This window comes from Phaenicophaeus curvirostris (assembly GCF_032191515.1).
Source record: "Phaenicophaeus curvirostris isolate KB17595 chromosome W unlocalized genomic scaffold, BPBGC_Pcur_1.0 scaffold_35, whole genome shotgun sequence".
Classification (NCBI taxonomy): Eukaryota; Metazoa; Chordata; class Aves; order Cuculiformes; family Cuculidae; genus Phaenicophaeus; species Phaenicophaeus curvirostris.
In genome coordinates, this window is record NW_027206664.1 from 2,618,843 (window position 1) to 2,639,994 (window position 21,152).

Genomic DNA, 21,152 nt, shown 5'->3' on the forward strand with positions numbered 1-21,152 from the left:
ATTGCAGGCGCTTTTGGTAACTTGAAATGGTGCCATATTTCATCATCCTTTCCTTCCCTTCCCAGGTAATTCCACCTTATCAACTCTGGTATGAATCACTTAACAAAGCACAACCACATTCACATTAAAAGTCTTAGCAGGTTACTCAAAAGCAATGCTCCCGTCTCCTTCCAAGGAAAACACCACAAAAAGTAGATTTGCAGAAGAGATCTGAACAGGATTCGGTGGATATGTACTGGAAGTGATACACTAGCATTTTCCCCTATATAAACTGGACTAAATATAACCAAATTGACACGAGAACAGCATCTACAGATTGCAATTATTCCCATTGCCTCTTGGGTGGGAGAAAACTATATCAGCGCTGCATATCCCTATCCAACAGACTTGTGTATACACACATTCAAAATAAAAAAATCATTAGAAAATATGAGAAATATTAGAAAATATGAGTGCAAGCCAGTTACCTTTGCACTTCATGCCCACCCATAGGAAAAAATCAGAAGAAAAACTCTGCTCTTCAGACACTGATATTTCCTGACCTACAGAAGGCGTGTAATGTCAAAACAGAAATATCAGGAACAGACCTAAAAAGCGAGACAAAAAAGAACTGGAAAATGATAAGTGATCTGACTTAATAGATTTAAGTTCCACCAAGCAGCTCACTAGGTACCATGCACACCAGCTAAGGCATTTGTAACATCCCTGCTACACAGGCAGCTTGCAACAGACTAAATGAAAAGATAGCATATCCCAATCTAATACACACAAAAATTAAAAAACAAACAAACAAATAAAAACACAGTAAGAATTTACAACATCAACATACACGTTAAGAAATGTTAAGTTGAATTAAAAAGAATCCCCTCTCAAACCTCAGGGGAAAGCCCCGTTCTCACCATATGAGCGGCCACCTGTACCCCTAACTGCTGGAAGCTTCCCAGGAATCAGTGATGACTTGCATGTGGGACTCTGCCCACTTTCCCTTTCTAGATATAAGCATACCAGCATGTCAAAGACAAATACTCCCACCAGCTCCTGTCTCCCATACACCTAACGCTGCCTAATTTCTGCAACAAATTCAACATTCCTGTGCTCACCTTTGACAATCTGATTCTGGCTTTCCCCAGACTCCACATGGAAGACCTGGTACTGACTTGGACCTTTAGTTATGGTATTCATCCAGTGACACTTATTTTCCAGATCACTGCTCATTGCTCCATTTCTACCTCTATTGATCACTTGATCCTGTGACTTTTCTCAGTTGCATACTACCAAACTTTCTCCCCAAGATCCTAATCTCTCCCTTATCCTAATTTTCTGAAAACAAAATTCTTTACCTTTCTGCAATCTAAGCTGAGGCTCTTTGTGAATCTGTCTGAGACCTCAGTGTTTCTCACATGACATTTACATTCTGGATACAGGTAAGGAAGAAAATTTAGTACACTCCCCCTCCTGCAGCTCACCTGCATGTGTTGCCATGATGCATATGCGAAGATCTCCACCTCCAAAACCTGTCAGATGCACCTACTGGCTGACAGTTTGTGTACTTGTTCAACCTTACCTCTTGGCAAAAGAAAAAGTTCACGCTCAGATTTCAACTAAATTTGACAAGATGTCGTACTGTTGCTACAATAATTAAAAATTTCTCCACTCAGAAGCACAGAGCACACTTGCTTCTATTTACAGAAGTTGCAGATGGACAAATGCATGATGCAACAGTTGCTCTATATCAATTTACATCACCTAGAGAAACTGTTTATGGAAATTTAAAAAAAAAGAATATAGAACATAAGGATAAGCTCTTAATCACCATTAAATGAACAAATTTGTGTTGCACAAATAATCAACGCTGAAGATAACTTGTTTAAAATTAAGTAAACCAAGTCATTTACTTACCATTGGCAGCCTGGACTGAAGCATCTGAAGATCATCATAACCATAAATCTGCTTAAGAACAGATAAAAATACAACATCATTATTACACTTTTCTCTGATGCTGACCAATTTAGGGCTTTAAACAGAGTTTGACTTAGGCCCAGTCTATTTTCAAGGTGTACAGTTATACATTGCATTGTGCCATCATAGCACACTGTAGCATTTTAATGCTAGTAAAGCTAAGCTTAAAATGGCTTGTCACTCTGATGATGTTTCTTGGTGACAACAGTCCTCTGAGGAGAGTTTGACTGTCCCATCTTCAATACTGTTTTCACAGATGCATCATTAATCAACTTGTGAAAAATCTACAGGGCATTACAATTTGGGAGTAAGAGCAACAGCTGCCTTCTGCAATCATCACTTCTGAGAATAGGAGGATTTAAGATTTGATGACTAGACCACAAAGCAACCTATGGTATCCTCTCACATTCAGTGTGATTCAGAAAGATGATTAGAATAAATTTTCTGATTCACAACACAGATAACCAAGAATGTGTTGATCCCGGCCAGACATTAATAAGCCACATGCAATCTTTCAAAGTACAACAGACGGGACACATGACACATTTCAACACTTTTACATTAACACAAACCTGAATGAGTATAACTTTACTTAAAGGGCCTAAAATCTGATACCACTGAAAATCATAGCAACACACATGTTCAGCTTCAACAGAAGCCAAATCTGGTCTGTATCAAGAGTTCTGCAGTTGTAACCCCCCATTGAATATATTTCACGTATTCTGCAGCATTTGGAACAAGAATTCCAGATGCAACACGTGTCAACAGAAATGCCTTGGCATAGACAGCAGCAGGTCTGGAGGGCCCATTTGCACCAAGGGTTAAGCAGTCAAGGACAAACAATTAAATTGCTTACTGGGTAGGCAGGCAGAAGTCCTCCAGGCCCCACAATATACTGGTTATGCAATAAGGGTGGCACACCTTGGGGCAGGTTTGGGGGAGCTTTGCCTGTAGAATCAAAGTACAGAGACTTTAACAAGCCTTTAGAAAAGAAAAGGCTTCAGCATTGAGACAAGACAGCTCACGAGCCCTGGCAGCTGCACTGTCATAGCTTGTAAAGAGCAGAACTATGCAGAAGAATTTTGTGCTGGTTGATGAAAACACTCAAAATAGCCTGAACAATTTAATCATGCTTCAAGGAAAGGAAAGATCAGGCTACTTAAGACTGAAAACGGTCCCATCGGAGAATAGTCTGATTTTGTTATTTACTTTGTCCAAGAGGATTACAAGAACTAGAGAAATATCTCCTTTCCTCAGTCCTCTCCTGAAGGCAAAATTTAGGCATTGTTCTCAGTCTAAGAGAGCAAATTATCTCCTTTCATTTTCTGCTCTGTCAACACATTACCCCTTATTGCCAGCAATAGACTGGAAAGCACTAAATGTTGCCAGTATACTTTTTGTGAGTGACTTACTGCAGCTGAGAATAACAAAGAGAAGATGACTGAAACAGTTTCAGTTGCCTCCATGAAGCAGTGCTAGGAAGCAGAAGAGTAAAAAATAATGCACTTTGCCCAGTCATCAGACAATTCATTTACAAGGTATGGGAATGAGAACTGAGAAATTCTTCTGTAAGTAAGTTTGATCTTAGTATTTAAATAATTTGCTTCCCTCCCTAGAATTTCCTTTTAGCAATTCAGGTTGATTAGAGAAGCAAGAGAGAATTTAGCATTGCTTCCACTTCAGCACAAGAAGCCTCCCTACCTTCTCTCACCGTGGATCCTTTTTATGAAGTGCTATTTGCTGTGGAATGACCCACACTTTTTTCCTTTCTGTAATTGTGGCAGTAGGGATGTGGCATATGATAATGAGGACACTGCAGTATATTTTGATACTGTCGAATTTAAGTCACAGAGCAGACTGGAATTAAAGCTAATGTGAACTCACAGCCAAGAGCTGATCACAACTTGGAATACAAACTGGGCTAATCTCCTAGCCCAAAACTTCCAAAGTCAGAACTGCTCTTGTGTCTATTTATAAAGCTCTCTGGGGATGGAATGTGCTACATAAATGCCACATAACACCCTAACAAATATTTCAAATATAAAATAAAGTTGTCTGGTTTTATGTAAGTCAGCAAATAAAGCATGCTGAAAATGCTAGTTGATAGTGTTGATTTCTTAACATAGTTATGGCTGGTGAGATGCTCAACCGACAGCCCTGCTGATTGAGGTCCTCTGTCTATCCACGTGTTCTGTTAATATTGCGAACCTGAAGACACTAAGGGAGCTGCCCGTGTAGTAGCAGCTGGTATAGACACACTGGTAACGCTCAGGCCAAGGCTATTTGTAGTGTTCATATTGCTTGCCATGCTGACAACTGAAGAGGTGGTGCTAGTGGCTGAGGTTGAAGCAGTTGAAAAGGTTGTTGAGGGCTGGAGCGAGGTTGTGTTCTCAACACTAGCGTGCTAGAAAGGAGACAAAAAGAATGAGGATCACAGAGTAAATAAACCACAGTGGAAGACACTAGGGGGAAGGAAAAAAAAATTAAATAAATCCCAATAGTCTTTTAAGTAACAGCAGCACATGCAAATGATATGCATTATCTATATACCAAGGAAGCAACTAAGTTGCATGCTTGCAATTTTTAAGTATTCAAAGAAAATTCTTACATGAGCATTAAATATAAACCACTATATCATCACAAAATTACACCACAGTAACTCAGATGTCACTCACTACATTATTTCTTGCCCTTTGCTTGTATATTGCTTTAAGATAGTACTTGTTATGTAAAATAAACTCCTATATTCTTCCAAAAGACAGCATTTGTTTTCAAAATACAGGACACTGCGATCATGATTTCCTCAATGTACTTATGGAACTTAAAAGTTAAAAAAGTAGTGCCCCACAACAGAGTCAATATGGTAAACTCAAATGCAGACCAGATGCATTATGGGAACACATGAGGATAAAGGAGTTCCTGGTTTGAATCCAGCACAATACAGTGCCTTAGCTGTAAGCTGATTGCACTTGCAGAACAGCGTCATCAACACACAGAAGCCAAAACAACTCTTACAACAGAAGTGTGAATTTTTAAGTTACATATTCAGTAGGGATGAAGCATAACAAACCAAAACACAGGCAATAATGAAAAGTAGTAATCTATCTGCACACTCCAACTGGGATTGTACCTCATCTAGAGCATTGTGTTCACTACCATTTGCCTTGTAATCTCAAAATACACAGGTGACAACAATGCCACATGCTAAACTCTAAAATCATCTGTCATGAGGCATATGTCATGACATGTATCATTCCATCACCTGCATTTTACCAGCAGCAGTGGAGACTGCTAACAAGTCCACATTTTGGAGCAGTTTCAGACAGCCACTTCTAAAATTGGTGCGTTTGGGTTTTTTTTTAATATATTTATTACAAGAAATTCTTTCTTTGTTCCATCTCCCTTGCTGGCATGAAAATTTCCTCTGCAGTTGTGTGCAAGTTTCTGTAATAGCTATTCCTGATCTGGTACAAATCACAAGTGGTAAAGACTTTTTTTACTACTGGAGGGCAGGCAGTCCTTCTTCCCTGAGATAAGGCTCTCGTTTAGGTTCTTAGTGTACTGGGACACAATGAATTTTAGGAGAGGGTCTTCACCATCAGATAAACTATATGCCAAACATCTCTTGAAATGCAAATAGGACTTACTGCATGTGATGCAGTTGAAGACAACACTGAGGCAGGGGAGAGGCTGCTCTGATGGGAGCTAGAAAGAAATTGCAAAGAATTAATAAAATTATTTTTTCCTAGAACTATTTTTAATATATATGCATGTATATATACACATATACATATACAAACACAAAGTAGGTAGTAGAATATTAGATAAAGAATAAAAATTGTAGGTGGACATATACACATACACACACAGTTAAAGAAAATATTGTCTGTAGGGGGTATGTGTGTATATATATACATACACAGGTATATGAGTGTGCATATTTACCCACACTCCTACAGGCATTTTTTTCCTTTAACTAATATTCTGCTACCTTTTAATGTAAAAAAGAAGTACAGACAACTATTACTAACAAGAAACATCTAAACCACCATTCATTTGTATTTATTAATTTACTATATTTTTAGAAAGACAATAGTTGCTTCAGGAATTATGTAGTAATGACTCCAAGACACAAAGTTCAAAACCAGAAGGTGGTTCACATAACACATGACTCATTTCTCATTCTTTTCCTGAGCAGCTGCCGCTGCCTGCATGAGGCACAGGTATCACTTAGGTAAGGCAGTACTTTGGCTTGACTCTCTACGTTATTTCTCACATTTTAACCTGCATAACATTAGTTTAACCAATTAGAACTGCAGGATATTTGCCTCATAACTCTGTCAAAACCCCCAACACACTCTCAAAAGACAGGGCTCAAAACAAAGAGCAAATGAAGAGGATGTGTGAAAACCCCCAAATTAGCCATACCACTACAGAATCTGGCAATTTAATCAAGGCCAGTTCATATCACTACAACTCACCAAAAGCCATTGCCTCTCAGAAAAGATGGATCAGAACTATCAGATCAGTTTTATACATACACTGTAAAATACGAAAATAAAGAATCCCCTGTTGAAAAATATCTGCAGATAACTTTATTTTAGGAAGCAACTCTGCTTTAGCACCACCTTTTTTCACTAGCTGACCAGGCTTGTGAACTCTTGGTAGTAACAAGTATTCCAAAGATCTGTAAATGTCTCCCTGAAAGGTGACTGAAACTGGTTCTTAAACATTTACAATGACAAAAGTTATACATTACATTCGAGGTCAAGAACATAACTTACATTATGGTATGGAACAAACAGCATGAACACTGAACAAAAACAAAACAAAGCCATAAAAATATAGGATCATAGGATCATAGAATAACCAGGTTGGAAGACACCCACCGGATCATCGAGTCCAACCGTTCCTATCAAACACTAAACCATGCCCCTCAGCACCTCGTCCACCTGTCCCTTAAACACCTCCAGGGAAGGTGGCTCAACCACCTCCCTGGGCAGCCTGTTCCAGTGCCCAATGACCCTTGCTGTGAAGAATTTTTTCCTAATGTCCAGCCTAAACCTCCCCTGGCGGAGCTTGAGGCCATTCCCTCTTGTCCTGTCCCCTGTCACTTGGGAGAAGAGGCCAGCACCCTCCTCTCTACAACCTCCTTTCAGGTAGTTGTAGAGAGCAATGAGGTCTCCCCTCAGCCTCCTCTTCTCCAGGCTAAACAACCCCAGCTCTCTCAGCCGTTCCTCATAAGGCCTGTTCTCCAGACCCTTCACCAGTTTCGTTGCTCTTCTCTGCACACGCTCCAGAGCCTCAACATCCTTCTTGTGGTGAGGGGCCCAGAACTGAACACAGGATTCAAGGAGCGGTCTCACCAGTGCCGAGTACAGAGGGAGAATAACCTCCCTGGACCTGCTGGTCACGCCGTTTCTGATACAAGCCAAGATGCCAAGATGTATGGTTTGGTGTTCAAAAAACCCCTCCTTGTGTGAAATCAGAAGCAAGAGAGATCCTAACCTTAACAAATACTTTAGTATTCTCTATGGAAATAGCCACAAGAAATTATAGCAGTTTTCATAACAAATCTGCAGGCTAAATTATATGCCCTAATTTAAGGGCAAACACTTCTGGCAACTCTTCAAGGTTTGGGACCAGAATAAAACTTGCCAGTTTCATAGATTAATTTTACTTCAGTTCTTTAAAACTATTCCCCATCTGCAGGAATTACAATGACACCACTTCAGGCAGCAAGGAACTTCAGTTCAATATACAGTTTTAAACCACTCCCTCACCCACTCTCCCCAGCTCTTCTAATAAGACTTAATTCACCATCTAACCTATAGTAGAGAAACAGAGAAGAGCCATTAGCATAACCAAGTCAGACATGCTTGGAATTCAGGCATCATCTTTTTCCGGCACTTGTTATCTGCCCAACAGCACAGCATCAACCCTCCAACTAAAATTTCTACCTATGTACATAGCTTTTAAACAAACAAACGTGGGGAGATGATGTTCCTAATGTGAATGGAATAATTCTTGTTATTTTACATACTTATCATTTTATTCAACAGAAAACACTAGTGTATTAAAAGAGAATCAACCATGTCCTAGATATGAAACAGGAAAAAACCCACTCTGATGTCTCATCAAATCAGTTTCTTACTTTAACAAATACAGTAAGAGGTGAGTATTAAAAATGTAACTCAATCAGTATAGCCTCAGGGTGTCACCTGCCTGAGGATGAAGCTCAAGTAACAGGCACTGAGAAAATCAGACAGAGAATGCAATGAGCTAAACTGTACTGAATGCGCTTCCAGGAATACCAATCTGATATTTCAAAGCATCTTAAGGAAATGTCTTAGAAAAAAACACACACTTTCCCTGTGGAATTATTTCTAGTTTTTAATTCTAAGAAATACAAATATAAATGAAGCTACAATATTTCAAAATTAGCCTGAAAGTAAATTGTTAAGGAATTATTTCAAACATATGACACTAAACAAACAGCAGGCACTGTGGACAAAGCAGGAAAAACAAACTGGGGAAATCTATTTAGGTAAGTTAGCTGGCATGACTGAAGCAAGAAACCCCTTGAAACACAAAGTTGTTTATATACCACGAAAAATTAAGGGCAGCAGCTCATTAAGAGGCAAGCCCAGAGCTTTGCAACCAGAAATATCCTGTTCTCTTCTGAATCCCTCTCCTAATTCTAGTTAATGTCAAAAAGGGGGACAGTCTGACAGTCCCCATACACAATCACCTTTATGTTTGCCCTCTCCCCACAACTGAACCTCTTACAGTTTATCACAATTCCTACTGTACCTGCTTAACTGGGAAAGTGAGCTGCTGGCCAAATCACTGGACTGAGTCAAGCTGGGCAACGTTGTCACATGCTGCGATGATGAAGGCAGAAGCGAAGCAGTGGTGGATATCACAGTAGGCAGAGAACCAGCAGAAGGTAGTGAGGGAGAAGTCTCTGTCTTAGGCATTGAAACTGACAAAGTAGCTGCAACAAGTTCAAAAGAGACATTCAAAACCAAATTCCAGGATACCGGACATCCAAGCCTGGATTCAGGAACACCGTAGTATTCTCCCCTTGGTTTACAAAAACCTGACCATTAAGAATCAGTAACAGTTATTGAGCAATGTGGCTATTAAGGAAAATTCAAACAGCAACAGAGGAGGATCAGGTCTGTGACCACATGAGGAACCTGAACATTTATAAGTCTATGGGACCTAATGCATCCCAGAGTCCTGGGGGAATTGGCCAATGTAGTTGCCAAGCCCCTCCCCATGATATTTGAAAAGTCATGTCAGTCAGGAGATGTCCCTGGTGACTAGGATAAGGGTAACATTGTGCCCATTTTTAAAAAGGGTAGATAAGATGACCCTGGGAACTGCCGACCCATCAGCCTCACCTCTGTGCCTGGGAAGATCATGGAACAGATCCTCCTAGAAGCCATGCTAAAGCACATGGAGGACAGGGATGTGATTAACAGCAGCCAGCATGGCTTCACCAGGGGCAAATCCTGTATGACCACCCTAGTGGCTTTTTATGATGGGATAACTACAGCAGTGGACAAGGGTAAACCGACGGATGGGATCTATCTAGACTTCTGTAAAGCCTTTGACATGGTCCCCCACAACATCCTTCTCTCTAAATTGGAGAGATATGGGTTTGATGGGTGGATGGTACGATGAATAAGAAACTGGTTGGATGGTTGTATTCAGAGAGTAGTGGTCAATGGCTCGAAGTCCAGATGGAGATCTGTGACAAGTGGTGTCCCTCAGGGGTCCGTACTGGGACTGGTGCTGTTTAATATCTTCATCAATTACATTGACAGCGAGATTGAGTGCACCCTCAGCAAGTTTGCAGATGATACCAAGCTGAGTGGTGCAGATGCAACAGTGGAAGGATGGGATGTCATCCAGAGGGACCTGGACAGGCTAGAGAGGTGGGCCTGTGAGAAACTCATGAGGTTCAACAAGGCCAAGTACAAGGCCCTGCACCTGGGTCGGGTCAGTCCCCGATGGGGTATGACGTGATTGAGAGCAGCCCTGCAGAGAAGGACACGGGGGAGCTGGTTGATGAGAAGCATGAGCCGGCAGTGTGCACTCACAGCCCAGAAGGCCAACAGTATCCTGGTCTGCATCAAAAGAAGTGTGGCCAGCAGGCTGAGGGAAGTGATTCTGTCCCTCTATTCGTCTCTTGTTAGACCTCATCTGGATTACTGTGTCCAGTTCTGGAATCCTCAACGTAAGAAGGATATGGAACTCTTGGAACAGGTCCAGAGGAGGGCCATGAAGATGATCCGAGGGCTGGAGCACCTTCCATATGAGGACAGGCTGAGAGAGTTGTTCTTGTTCATCCTGGAGAAGAGAAGGCTCCGAGGAGATCTTATAGCGGCCTTCCAATATCTGAAAGGGGCTTACAAGAAAGCTAGGGAGGGACTATTCACAAATGCTTGTAGTGATAGGACAAGGGGGAACGGGTCTAAATTGGAGAGGGGCAGATTTAGGCTTCATATAAGGAAGAATTTCTTCACCATGAGAGTGGTGAGACATTGGAACAGGTTGCCGAGGCAAGTTGTGGCTGCCCCATCCCTGGAGGTGTTCAAGGCCAGGTTGGATGGGGCCTTGGGCAGCCCGATCTAGTGGGATCTGCCCATGGCAGTGGGGTTGGAACTAGATGATATTTAAGGTCCCTTCCAACCCAAACTATTCTATGATTCGATGATCAGCAAGTCCTTTGCACAACCAAGCTTTGTAAACTTACTGTCAAGAGTTGCCTGTGTTCTAACACCGCTGTGCCCGTTCTGTAAACAAAGAGGAAATGAACGAATAAATCTTAGAAGTATATTAAATTTTCAGACTGAATCACACATTGAAGATGCTTCATGCAAAATTCTATATTCACTCTAAATTGAAAGACAAAAAAGGCAAAAAATGAACTTTTTATTGCCCTTAATAAAACCACATAATAGTTGTATTGAGTGCAAGGCGTCCTGAACATACAGAATCCCATAAACTGCCCATACTACACCCATGTACTGTATACAACATAAACTTCAGGTTCACACCGATATGAAAGAAAGAACTGCATTAACATATAGGAAATTGTTGTGCTTTTGATTGAATGCAACTCACAATTTTAACTATCCAAGTTACACAGAGATACCAATTTTTTTCTGTTGAAAGATAAGACTTGAGAAGCGCCATTTTTTTGGATAACGCTGGAGTACAGAAATAGATAGTCTACGCTTGATCCTCACCAGTACATACGAGCTAGTGCAGAAGACAAGTGTGACTGAGTCATTATATAACAAAGGCCAAAAGTAAATAAACTTACAAACCCTCACAATTTCCTTAAACATTTAATAAATTACATTCTCTTAAAACAAACCTACATTCCATATATAAAGAGAGCAGGTGCTTTTTGAATCTCCCAGGAGAGATCCTCTCTGTCCTAGATTAGACCTCTCCCTATGCTTTTTTAAATAAAACATGAAAATAATTCCCACTGGGGTTTAAAACCAACAAGAGTAATGCTGGAGGGATAACAAACAGTTTGGGATCCATTTGCTAGGTACCATATACATTTAATAAACAATATATCTTTGGATAAAAACCTGTCATTTTATGGCAAAATAACATGACTAATATTTACATGCAGAGATAGTTCCTTTTAAAAGCTAAGTTTCAGGGAAGCAGAATGTTAAGCGTTACCAAGAAAAAAGGTCAAACAGCATTTTAAGAGGTCAAAACCCATAAAATTAGAGGCTCTTATCACAAATACACAAAAATGCCAAAAATGTCTATACAATAGGAAAACCAAAAACAAATAACAGGGTGTGCTTGGGAATAAAAAATATCACTTGCTTGGTTAAAAGTATTAACATCGCAAGTCTAACATGGATAAGAAGATTTCACCTCTTTAAGGTCTTATTTCTGAAATTCACTCACCGTAACTGCAACAGGCACTGATTCAGGCAGAGCCATGGAGCTTTGGTACACTGTCCTACTATGCACAGAAGTCTGGTCATAGGAGGAAGTTGTTCCTGGGCTAGTGCTTTGGGATGAGCAGGGCAGACTGGAAGAGGTGATGGTAGAGGTTGTGTAGGTGGACTCCTGTACGGTATTGGATATTGGCAAAGAGGTATTCAAAGGATCACTGGAAAAAGTGAAAATTATTTACCATCTTGGTAAATGACATCTCAAACACCTTCATGAATGTATCAGCTCCTGTACAGTTATCTAGAACTACCTTAATTTAATAATGAAAAAAATATATAATTTTGCTTTGGTCCCCACTGCTCAAAACCATCACCTGCATTAAGCACCATTCACCTTCTTCCTGCCAGCCCAACCAAAACAAGAGTTTACACACAAGCACTTTTCAGTCATGTTATTTCCATATTTGAAAGGATAAATTAATGATCATAATCTCTCTTTTTTTAAAGAACTAGATACATAAGTCTGGTATATGATGAGAAACATCCAGTCCCTTTTTACAATAGAATTCTAATGTTACAGTAGCAGTCTTAACAGAATGAACTATGCAAAGAGGAAAAACCACTTTAAAACATGCAGGAGAGTTTTACTTTCTAAACAGCTAAAATAATTTATAGAACTAGAAATTAATATGAAAGTTCATTTTTACTAGTATTTAACTTCAGGATTAACTAGATTTAACTTCAGGAAGCTTTTCATTGAAGCCAATTTTTGAATGAATAAGGAAGAAAAAAAAATGGGTTACTGGTACATTGGCATTTATTATTGGCTGTTTTAGCATTTCAGTAAGAGTTTCTGCATACTGAAAGCCTGGTGGCTTTTCTCATCCCATAGGAGCATCATATCTGTAATCTAGTGCCAATCACATATATGGTACAAGGATCATCTCTCCTGGATCAAAAGCAGAAAAATTTGGGTTGTGTGAACAAATCCTCAAACAAATTTGAAAATCAGGACAATTAAACATGAGAAAGCAATTCTATAAAGCATATTTTATTATAAAGTTATTTACATTCATGTCATCTCCAGCTTCACGTTGACCCACCCAGGAAGACTTTAACTGTCATTAGAAAAGAAATTTCTTCTTTAAGACGTCATCCACAGAAAACACTTAGACGTACAAGTCGTCATATTCCCCCCTCCCATTACATGGTAACTGTGCCTTAATGTTTTTAGCACAAACTTGACCCCCTAAAGAAGACATGTAAGAATGCACAAGGGGAACTCACATGTACTTTACAGATTTTGAGTACAAGCTATTGTTGGTCCCCTGGCTGGTATTCTCACTGCTTGAAGTTGATCCAAACTCTGGGAGTGCAGGCTCTGATCCAAACTCCAGAGCTCCAAACTGAACATTTAACTCTGTTACATCTGCTGATCCAGGCATCTCCACTGCAGAGGCAGGAATCTTAAAGGAGGAAAAAACAGCCATAATTTCTTTGCATGCACTATCTGTATTAAAGATATCAGTAACTGACACCTCCTCCTCCCTAAACTACAGACTTCTTCAATTACTGCCTCAGCCTCTGCTGCTAACTAGATCTGCGACAACCTCCCATTTTACATCACTTAAATTAACTACAGTCTTGTAACCTGAAATAATTCATTGATTCTGTGCCCTGCTCTGGAGCTGAAAGAGTAAGCCATACTGTTCAACAATATCAAAGTGTGATCCATGTCCATCCTCATTCAGCCAACATTCATCTTGTGGCTACTAAGTGAATCCAAAATCACACAGCAATAGTCATTTTCCACACAGAGCAATCAGATATGTGCTTGGAAAAGAATATCACTGTATTTTGGACCAAAAAACAGTCCAGCTTATAATTTCCTGGTTTATAAACAAGAAATAAAACATGGTCTCGGCTCTCCTTCCGCCTAGCAACTTATATATAACAGAATCACAGAATCATTTAGGTTGGAAAAGACCTTTAGGATCATCGAGTTCAACCATAAACCTATCACTGCCAAGTCCACCACTAAACCGTGTCCCTAAGCACCACATCTACCAGTCTTTTAAATACATCCAGGGATGGTGACTCCACCACTTCCTTGAGGAGCCTGTTCCAGTGCTTGACAAGTCTTTCAGTGAAATAATTTTTCCTAATATCCAGTTTAAACCTTCCCTGGTGCAACTTGAGGCCATTTCCCCTCATCCTATCACTTGTTACTTGGGAGAAGAGACCAACATCCACCTCACTACAACCTCCTTTTAGGTAGCTGTAGACAGTGATAAGGTCTCCCCTCAGCCTCCTCTTCTCCATGCTAAACAACCTCAGTTCCCTCAGCTGCTCCTTGTAAGATTTGTTTTCCAGCCCCTTCACCAGCTTCGTTGCCCTTCTCTGGACACACTCCAGGGCCTCAATGTCTTTCTTCTAGTGAGTGGCCCAAAACTGAACACAGGATTCAAGGTGCAGCCTCACCAGTGCCAAGTACAGGAGGATGATGACTTACGTATTCCTGTTGGCCACACTATTTCTGACACAAAATTTTGTATATCTTTACATTTACTAAGGACAGGCCACCACTCAATTACCCACCTTGGATGCTGGAGTTATCCTCCGTTTTGGTGGTTTTATCTGTTTCTGCTGGATTTGATGGGCAGTCACTGCCTGGTTACCCATAGATATAGTGGGGAGTTGTAACATTTTACTAACAGCCGTAGAGGTGTCTACTGGCGATGTCTCTCGGAGTTTTACCTGGGAGGAGAAGGACTCCAGCCCAGGAGGAGGAACAGGAACTGCCTGTGTTTGTTGTTGCTGTCGCTGGGTCAGCTGGCTCAGAACTGGGGATGGTTCAGGCTGGGATTTAAAGTCTGATCAGTGTTGGGAAAAAGAAATATCAAAATTAAAGCATTAAATTCTGCACTTCAGGCTTCTGTTCTTTATGAAGGAATCTGGGTGACTTGACATACTTGACAGCTATAATTTTACAGTTTCTGCAAGTCTCTTTCAGACATCACATGAGTTTCATACTGAACATTACCACTGCAATAAGGCCAACATTTGATATTCTCTACTTTAAAGAAAGAGTCGTAAGCAAGCATTATTTAGCTTTCTTAAAAAATATGAAAACAAACCTATCCATACAGTCACATAATACTATCACACATTAGTCCTCAAAAACTGTTACAGATTATTTTAATCAAAGACTGCAAGTTTCACTGCAGTTAACTGTGCTGATAAACGTGATTACTTCCAAAGGGTCTGGAGTTGCAATTTTGAGGTATTAGGAGTTAGGATTTCCTGCCCCTACAAAGGAGATTTTCAAAACAAATGGGAAATCATCTACCATCTAAATCTGGCTGAAAGTCAAAAGTCGCTGAACGCTGACAGTTTTTTTCCCTTTCATATTTTTCAGGTGCTGAAAGCCATGCAGTGGCTCAGAGCACTGGTCAACAACCATAAGAGATTCACAGCATTTGAAACATGAAGGTTTTTTTATTCAGTTGCTAAAGTTCAATAGAAAGCAATTTAAAAGGTACGTAAACATTTTCTTTCAGAATTGCTCTGTGTAAGATATTATAACTGCTACCAAATCGTTTGTTTACCTATCATCTGGAAAACTACACATACACACAAGATAGATACCAGAGCTATCACTCCTCACAGTGAGAATACTTCTAGGACATATACTGTAAAAACCAAGTTTGTGTAATTTTCATTGTTTCTACTAATTTTACTCAATTAAATGAAAAATCCATACAATTATGAATAGACAAAATGGGTGACCTGCACACTAGGGAAAGAATATGTCATGCAAATTATGAAGAAATTATATAGTATTCTGTGGGAATATATGCTGGTCTAAGGATGTGGCCTTATCAGGTTGCTAGGGAGAAGTCTGGAATACATCAAGGTCGAGAAGCAGCTACAGCGTGAGAACAAGAAGGCAGTCTACGTGCAAGATTACTTCTACAAAAACTACTAGGGGAAACTTTGGGCTTTAGCCAAGCATTACGTAAACATTAGACAAGATAGCAGAAAAGTACAAAAGGCTTGCTTGCTTGCTAATAAACAACTTGATTTCCAATCATATTGATTGTCTGTGATCTCGTCCGGGGTACCTGCACGGGTTCAGTCTCCCACAAATGGTGACCAGACCCGTGATAGGAGCACCATGGTAGGTCAGCAGTGTGGAGCTACAGGTGGAAGGGCTGCTGTAGTATTTAAGAAGAAGAAGAAGAAGAAGAAGAAGAAGAAGAAGAAGAAGAAGAAGAAGAAGAAGAAGAATCGTGGTATCCGTGGAAGAAAAGTCAGTCCATGACTTCTTGATGAAGTTTGCAACTCGACAGGGTGTGAAATTGAGCCCAGAGGCACTGTCCCGACTTTTAATATGGGGACAGTGCAAGTACTTCTTCATGCATCCTAGTAACGTTTTCAATCTGACTGTTTGGGAATCCCTGGGGAGAGATTTATGGCAGTCAATTACCATGCGAGATTCCACAGCGTTTGAGGCTGCACGAACTTGGGGGACTGTTGAAGGGATGTTAGAAACTATGACAGCAGGGGCGACAACAGAGGCAGCTGTTGCTCAAATATATAGAGAAGGTACTAACTGCTCCGCTACTGCTGCGGGGGGAGCCGCTGCCCTGGGCTGAGGGGGGGCTGCCTGCCGCTGCTGCTGCTGCCGTGAAACCCAAGCAGTTTCAGCATTACAGAAGGGACTGTTAACAGATACGATAAGAAATTACTCGATTGACTGACTTTGGTAGCAGTTCAAGAATCAAGACAGTTTAACTAATACAATTTTACAACAGGTGCAGCTTTTTGGTTTATCAAACACTTCTAAAGATACTGAATGTTGGAAAGTTGAAACAGGCATGACCCGTATGTGGTATTTATAGACAGACTGAAGGATGTGCTCGACAAGCAGGTAGACAACTGAGCAGTTAAAGAAGCCTTAATTTTGCAATCAGTGATAAAAAAATCCTAATGACGAATGTAGAAGATATGGTGTGGTCTGAAAAATCCTACAACAACAGCTGGGATCATTTACCTATCAAGCACAGCTGATGGCTGCTGCCCTGACTGTAAACCGGGACAAAAAGACGTTCTGTTAGAGATGCAGCAAGGAGAGATTTTAAAAGAGACTGCCACATGCAATGCCAGGATAGAGGGCCTAAAATCTGCCCTCGGTGTGGAAAGGGCAAACATTTTGCCAGTTGGTGTAGATCAAAATGGGATAAGAACGGGACAGTATTGTTGGAAAACCAGGAGCAAAGCATGGTTCAGAGGCGTGTGCCGACACAGATGCCTCCACGGCAAGCAGCAGCTCTCACCTCAGAGCAGGAACCAGAGGCAGCACCGAGACAGATGTGGCCACCACCATCACAGTAGTGCTGCAATCGTCCGCACTTCACACAACACCATGGAACGTAAAAGGACCATTGAGGGGTGGCTTTACTGCCTTGTAATTAGAATGATTATCAATAACTTGGTTGGGAATTTTTGTTTTACCTGGGGTCGTAGATGCAGGCTGTACTGGAATAATTCAAGCAAGGGCATGGACGCTGTCTCAACTAGTGTTACAGACAACATCTCCACTGGTATTAATACCAAAGGATAGCCGGATAGTAAAATTAATTTTGTTTAAAGCAGCTGTGTTCCAAGCTGACTCTATAGAGCGTGGCTCACGAGGGTTTGGGTCCACAAGAATCCCTGAAATACATTTGGTTTAGTCTTTACAAACTCAGCTTCCTATGTTGAAGTGCATATTAATTTTATTTTTTTTTTTAAAAAAAAAAAAAAGGAAAGCCAGAACATCTTAAAATGGCTGTAGTGCAACCCTTTGTTGTGCACATTCCACTAATCGTAGGGGGAACAATGTGTTAAATGCAATGGGAATAGGCATTAGAACTATGAACAAGTGAAAAATTGGGTGCATTGCAAAACTTAGTGGAGGAGCAAATAGATCAAGGGCATATAGTCCCATTTAATAGTCCTTGGAACACACCTGTATTTGTGATAAAAAAGAAATCTGGAAAATGGCGTTTATTACATGACTTTTCTAGACAAACTACAAGAGGCCTTAAATAAGCAGGCAGGCAATATCGCCGCTAGAGAAGTGTTGCTTAAACAATTAGCCTTAGAGAATGCAAAAATGGATTTAGTGCACTGTTAATTGCATGATCACCTGTTACAAAGATTGTTTCTTTTACCAGAACTGACTGATGCCGACTTTACGAGACTGATGCAAGTAATAGCTTGGATGCCTATGCCTCCTGACTTTCTATCAAAGGGCACTAGAATTACTCAGCTAATTTGTTTTCCAGCAATTATACCCCATGCAGGAAATCGCATACGGGAGACAGAGGCTTTGGTTCAACTGACCAGTCCGTGATCCTATGAACGCAGAAACTACAAAAATCATGAACCTGCAAAGTATGACACTCACAGAGCAAAGAAGAATAATATTTTACCGGAAGTGAAATATTTGTTAGACAATCGATATAAGCCTTATTAGATAATGTATGTACATATTTTAAGTATTGTGTGTGCCCAGTACCGTGTGTAGTTTAAATATCCATAGCATTGAAAAATTGTGGATCCAATAGTGATAACCAACATTGTATGAATGTATTCAGCTAGCTGAGAAATGAGTGGGGGTGCTTGTGTGTGTTTGAAGTGCTTCAAATGTTTGTAAGACTTACAAATTCATTTTGATTAATCTTGAAAATATATCTCTGGGACCTTTCAACATCAAATGTCCACTAAGCTGGCAAACAGGTAGATTTACCTGGGGATCTTTGGAATGAAAGGCTTCAGAAGGAAAAATTTTAAAATACCTAGCAAAACATAAAAACAGGAAAGAGAGAGAGAAAGAAAAAAAAAAAAAGGAAAAAGCCCAGCCTTACAGCTGTATGTGTGTGAGTGCCCCCCTCTTCTCCTTCCTTTCTAAGTTTTTTTCCTTTTCAGCTTTGCAGAAGTCCAGAGGAGTTAACTGTGTTATCTCTCTAGGGGAATGCCAATTTGTGAGAACACTCTGCATTCCAGTGTCCCTCATCACCAACCGCTGGGCCCTAGCGCAGACAACCTTTAGGGATAATCAAGCCAATGATAGAGGAAAATTCAAAAGATTCATTACGGATTATTGAGTGGATATTTTGCCACACTAACCCCAAAAACCAATAGTAACTAGACTTGAAATGATTATAACGATAATCACCAAGGGAAGAAAAAGAAGCATTCAGTTATTAGGCCAGGACCTGACAATCATTTATATCCCAATGACAAAAAAATATGCTAAGTGATGCATGGCAAATATTTTGAATTTGCAGGTAGCTCTAACAGATTATCCAGGAAGTATTGATATCCACTTACCGAGTCATAAATTGTTTTCCTCTCTGCAAACGTTACAAATAGAACAGAGGCCCTTATGTAGAGAGCGACCGGTTGACGGCCCTACAATATTTACTGATAGCTCAGGAAAAACAGGAAAAGCAGTACTGACATGGAAAGAAAATGGACAGTGGGCAAATAAAGAGCAGAACTTTACGTGATGCACGTTTGGAGTCACACATCACCTCCAGGATTTATAGTCGAAGGAAACAGAACAGCAGACAGGCTGACAGCAGGGCCAGTCCAAGGCCCACTACCAACATTATTCAACAAGCACTAACGTCACATAATCTTATCATCAGTCTGCCAAGGCACTATGTAGGCAACTTAAAATGTCATTAGAATTAGCCCAGAGCATAATAAAAAATGCCCAGATTATCAACAAATAACACCATTACAGCCTAGAGGAGCCAACTCGAGGGGATTAAGCGCTTTACAAATCTGGCAAAGAGACACTATTCACATACCTGAATTTGGAAGATTGAGATATGTACGTTTCGATTGACAGGTATTCAAATGCAATATGGGCAACAACACATACAGGGGAATCTTTAAAGGAAATAGCAAACTCACACAGTAAGTGTGAAAACAGATAATGGACCAGAATACGTAAGTGACCGGCTTAAAAAGTTTTTTCAAACCTAGGGAATAACACATGTCACAGGGACATACCACATTCTCCACAAGGACAGCCGATAGTAGAGCGAGCCTATCAGACACTAAAAAATATGTTGTTGAAATAAAAAGGGGGAATGAAGGGTAAAACACCACAGAACAGATTAAGGAAAGCATTGTATGTATTGAATTGCTTAAATGTGAGAGAGAATTAGGAAATAGGAAAATAACCTATAGTAAGGCATTTTTTCATCTTTACAAACAGAGGGTCAGCAGCTCAACGAGGAAGGACCGTATCAGTTAATAACATGGGGTCGAGGATGTGCTTGTGTTCCCACAGGTCAAGGACACAAGTGGATGCCAGCGCGGTGTGTCTTTCCACATCTAAGCAGAAATAGCAATTATGACAAAGATGACAACGATACTAATATGGACAGCAATAATGCTGGGGCTATATCAGCACTCATGGACGGGGCAAAGAAGCTTGAAGATGAATGATGATTGAAAGAAAAAAAAATTGTTATAAAGGATTCTTAAGTCAGAAAGTTAGCTAAAGGCCTTAATCAAAATCGCTTTTCTTGCTTTAGTATAATTCTGTGTATCTGTAGTAAGATACTTCTATGTTTAATAATGTGTCAATAATGTTTTCCATGAAAGGTACAACAAGCAATTGATGGTTTATATAATTTATAAAGTTTATAAATAAAAGAAGGGGGAAATGTGGCCATAAAGATTCCAGTATTGTGTGTATGCTGGGGTGAACAGCTGGTGCCTTGATGTACCTGCAATATTAGCAGCAAGCACAGAACAAACGGACCATATTCTCATGCTTGCTAGCTTGTTGAGACGTTGGAATCTTTATTAAGACCCGTGGGTTAATAGGGAAGGAATGCACTAGGCAGAAAACATGAAGATAAGGGGCACACTTGTGGAAAACAGGGGGTTGCACTCTGTTGCTGCACTGCAGGATTCTCACGAGTGGAAATTCACTGAAAATGGGCCAAATCGGGAAAGGCAGTGGGCCTGGACAACAATGGCAAATTGATTTTCACCCTCACACAGTATGGTTAGTATGATCAATCTATTGGGCTGATGTGGCAAAATGTAGCTCCCTCATTTATCCCTGTCAATGAAAGTTGGTTTTGTGGAGGAAATGGTTATGGAAACACAATTGGAAGGTATTTGATGGAAAAGGGAATATGAAACAATGGATCTGCAAAATTGTTGCCACCAGGC

The 21,152-nt window shown here is 40.3% G+C and overlaps 1 protein-coding gene and 1 non-coding gene across 4 annotated transcripts in view; both read right to left on the reverse strand.

Moving 5' to 3' along the window:
* LOC138733825 (ubiquitin-associated protein 2-like) overlaps window positions 1–21,152 on the reverse strand; it is a 112,757-nt gene that overhangs the window by 12,743 nt on the left and 78,862 nt on the right. For 2 of the 3 annotated variants that reach the window (XM_069881311.1, XM_069881310.1), the window contains exons 13-22: window positions 14,502–14,776; window positions 13,191–13,369; window positions 11,914–12,078; window positions 10,727–10,766; window positions 10,071–10,335; window positions 8,773–8,956; window positions 5,607–5,664; window positions 4,168–4,363; window positions 2,816–2,907; window positions 1,900–1,950 (exon numbers count right to left, since the gene is read on the reverse strand). In XM_069881311.1, coding sequence (XP_069737412.1) covers window positions 1,900–1,950; window positions 2,816–2,907; window positions 4,168–4,363; window positions 5,607–5,664; window positions 8,773–8,956; window positions 10,071–10,335; window positions 10,727–10,766; window positions 11,914–12,078; window positions 13,191–13,369; window positions 14,502–14,776 — 1,505 coding nt within the window. Of the gene's footprint in view, window positions 1–1,899; window positions 1,951–2,815; window positions 2,908–4,167; window positions 4,364–5,606; window positions 5,665–8,772; window positions 8,957–10,070; window positions 10,336–10,726; window positions 10,767–11,913; window positions 12,122–13,190; window positions 13,370–14,501; window positions 14,777–21,152 lie in introns of all 3 variants that reach the window. The other variant, XM_069881312.1, reaches the window with a different exon arrangement.
* On the reverse strand, window positions 13,684–13,766 carry LOC138733853 (small nucleolar RNA SNORD121A). The gene has a single exon (XR_011339486.1). It is a non-coding gene; the product is annotated as a small nucleolar RNA SNORD121A (small nucleolar RNA).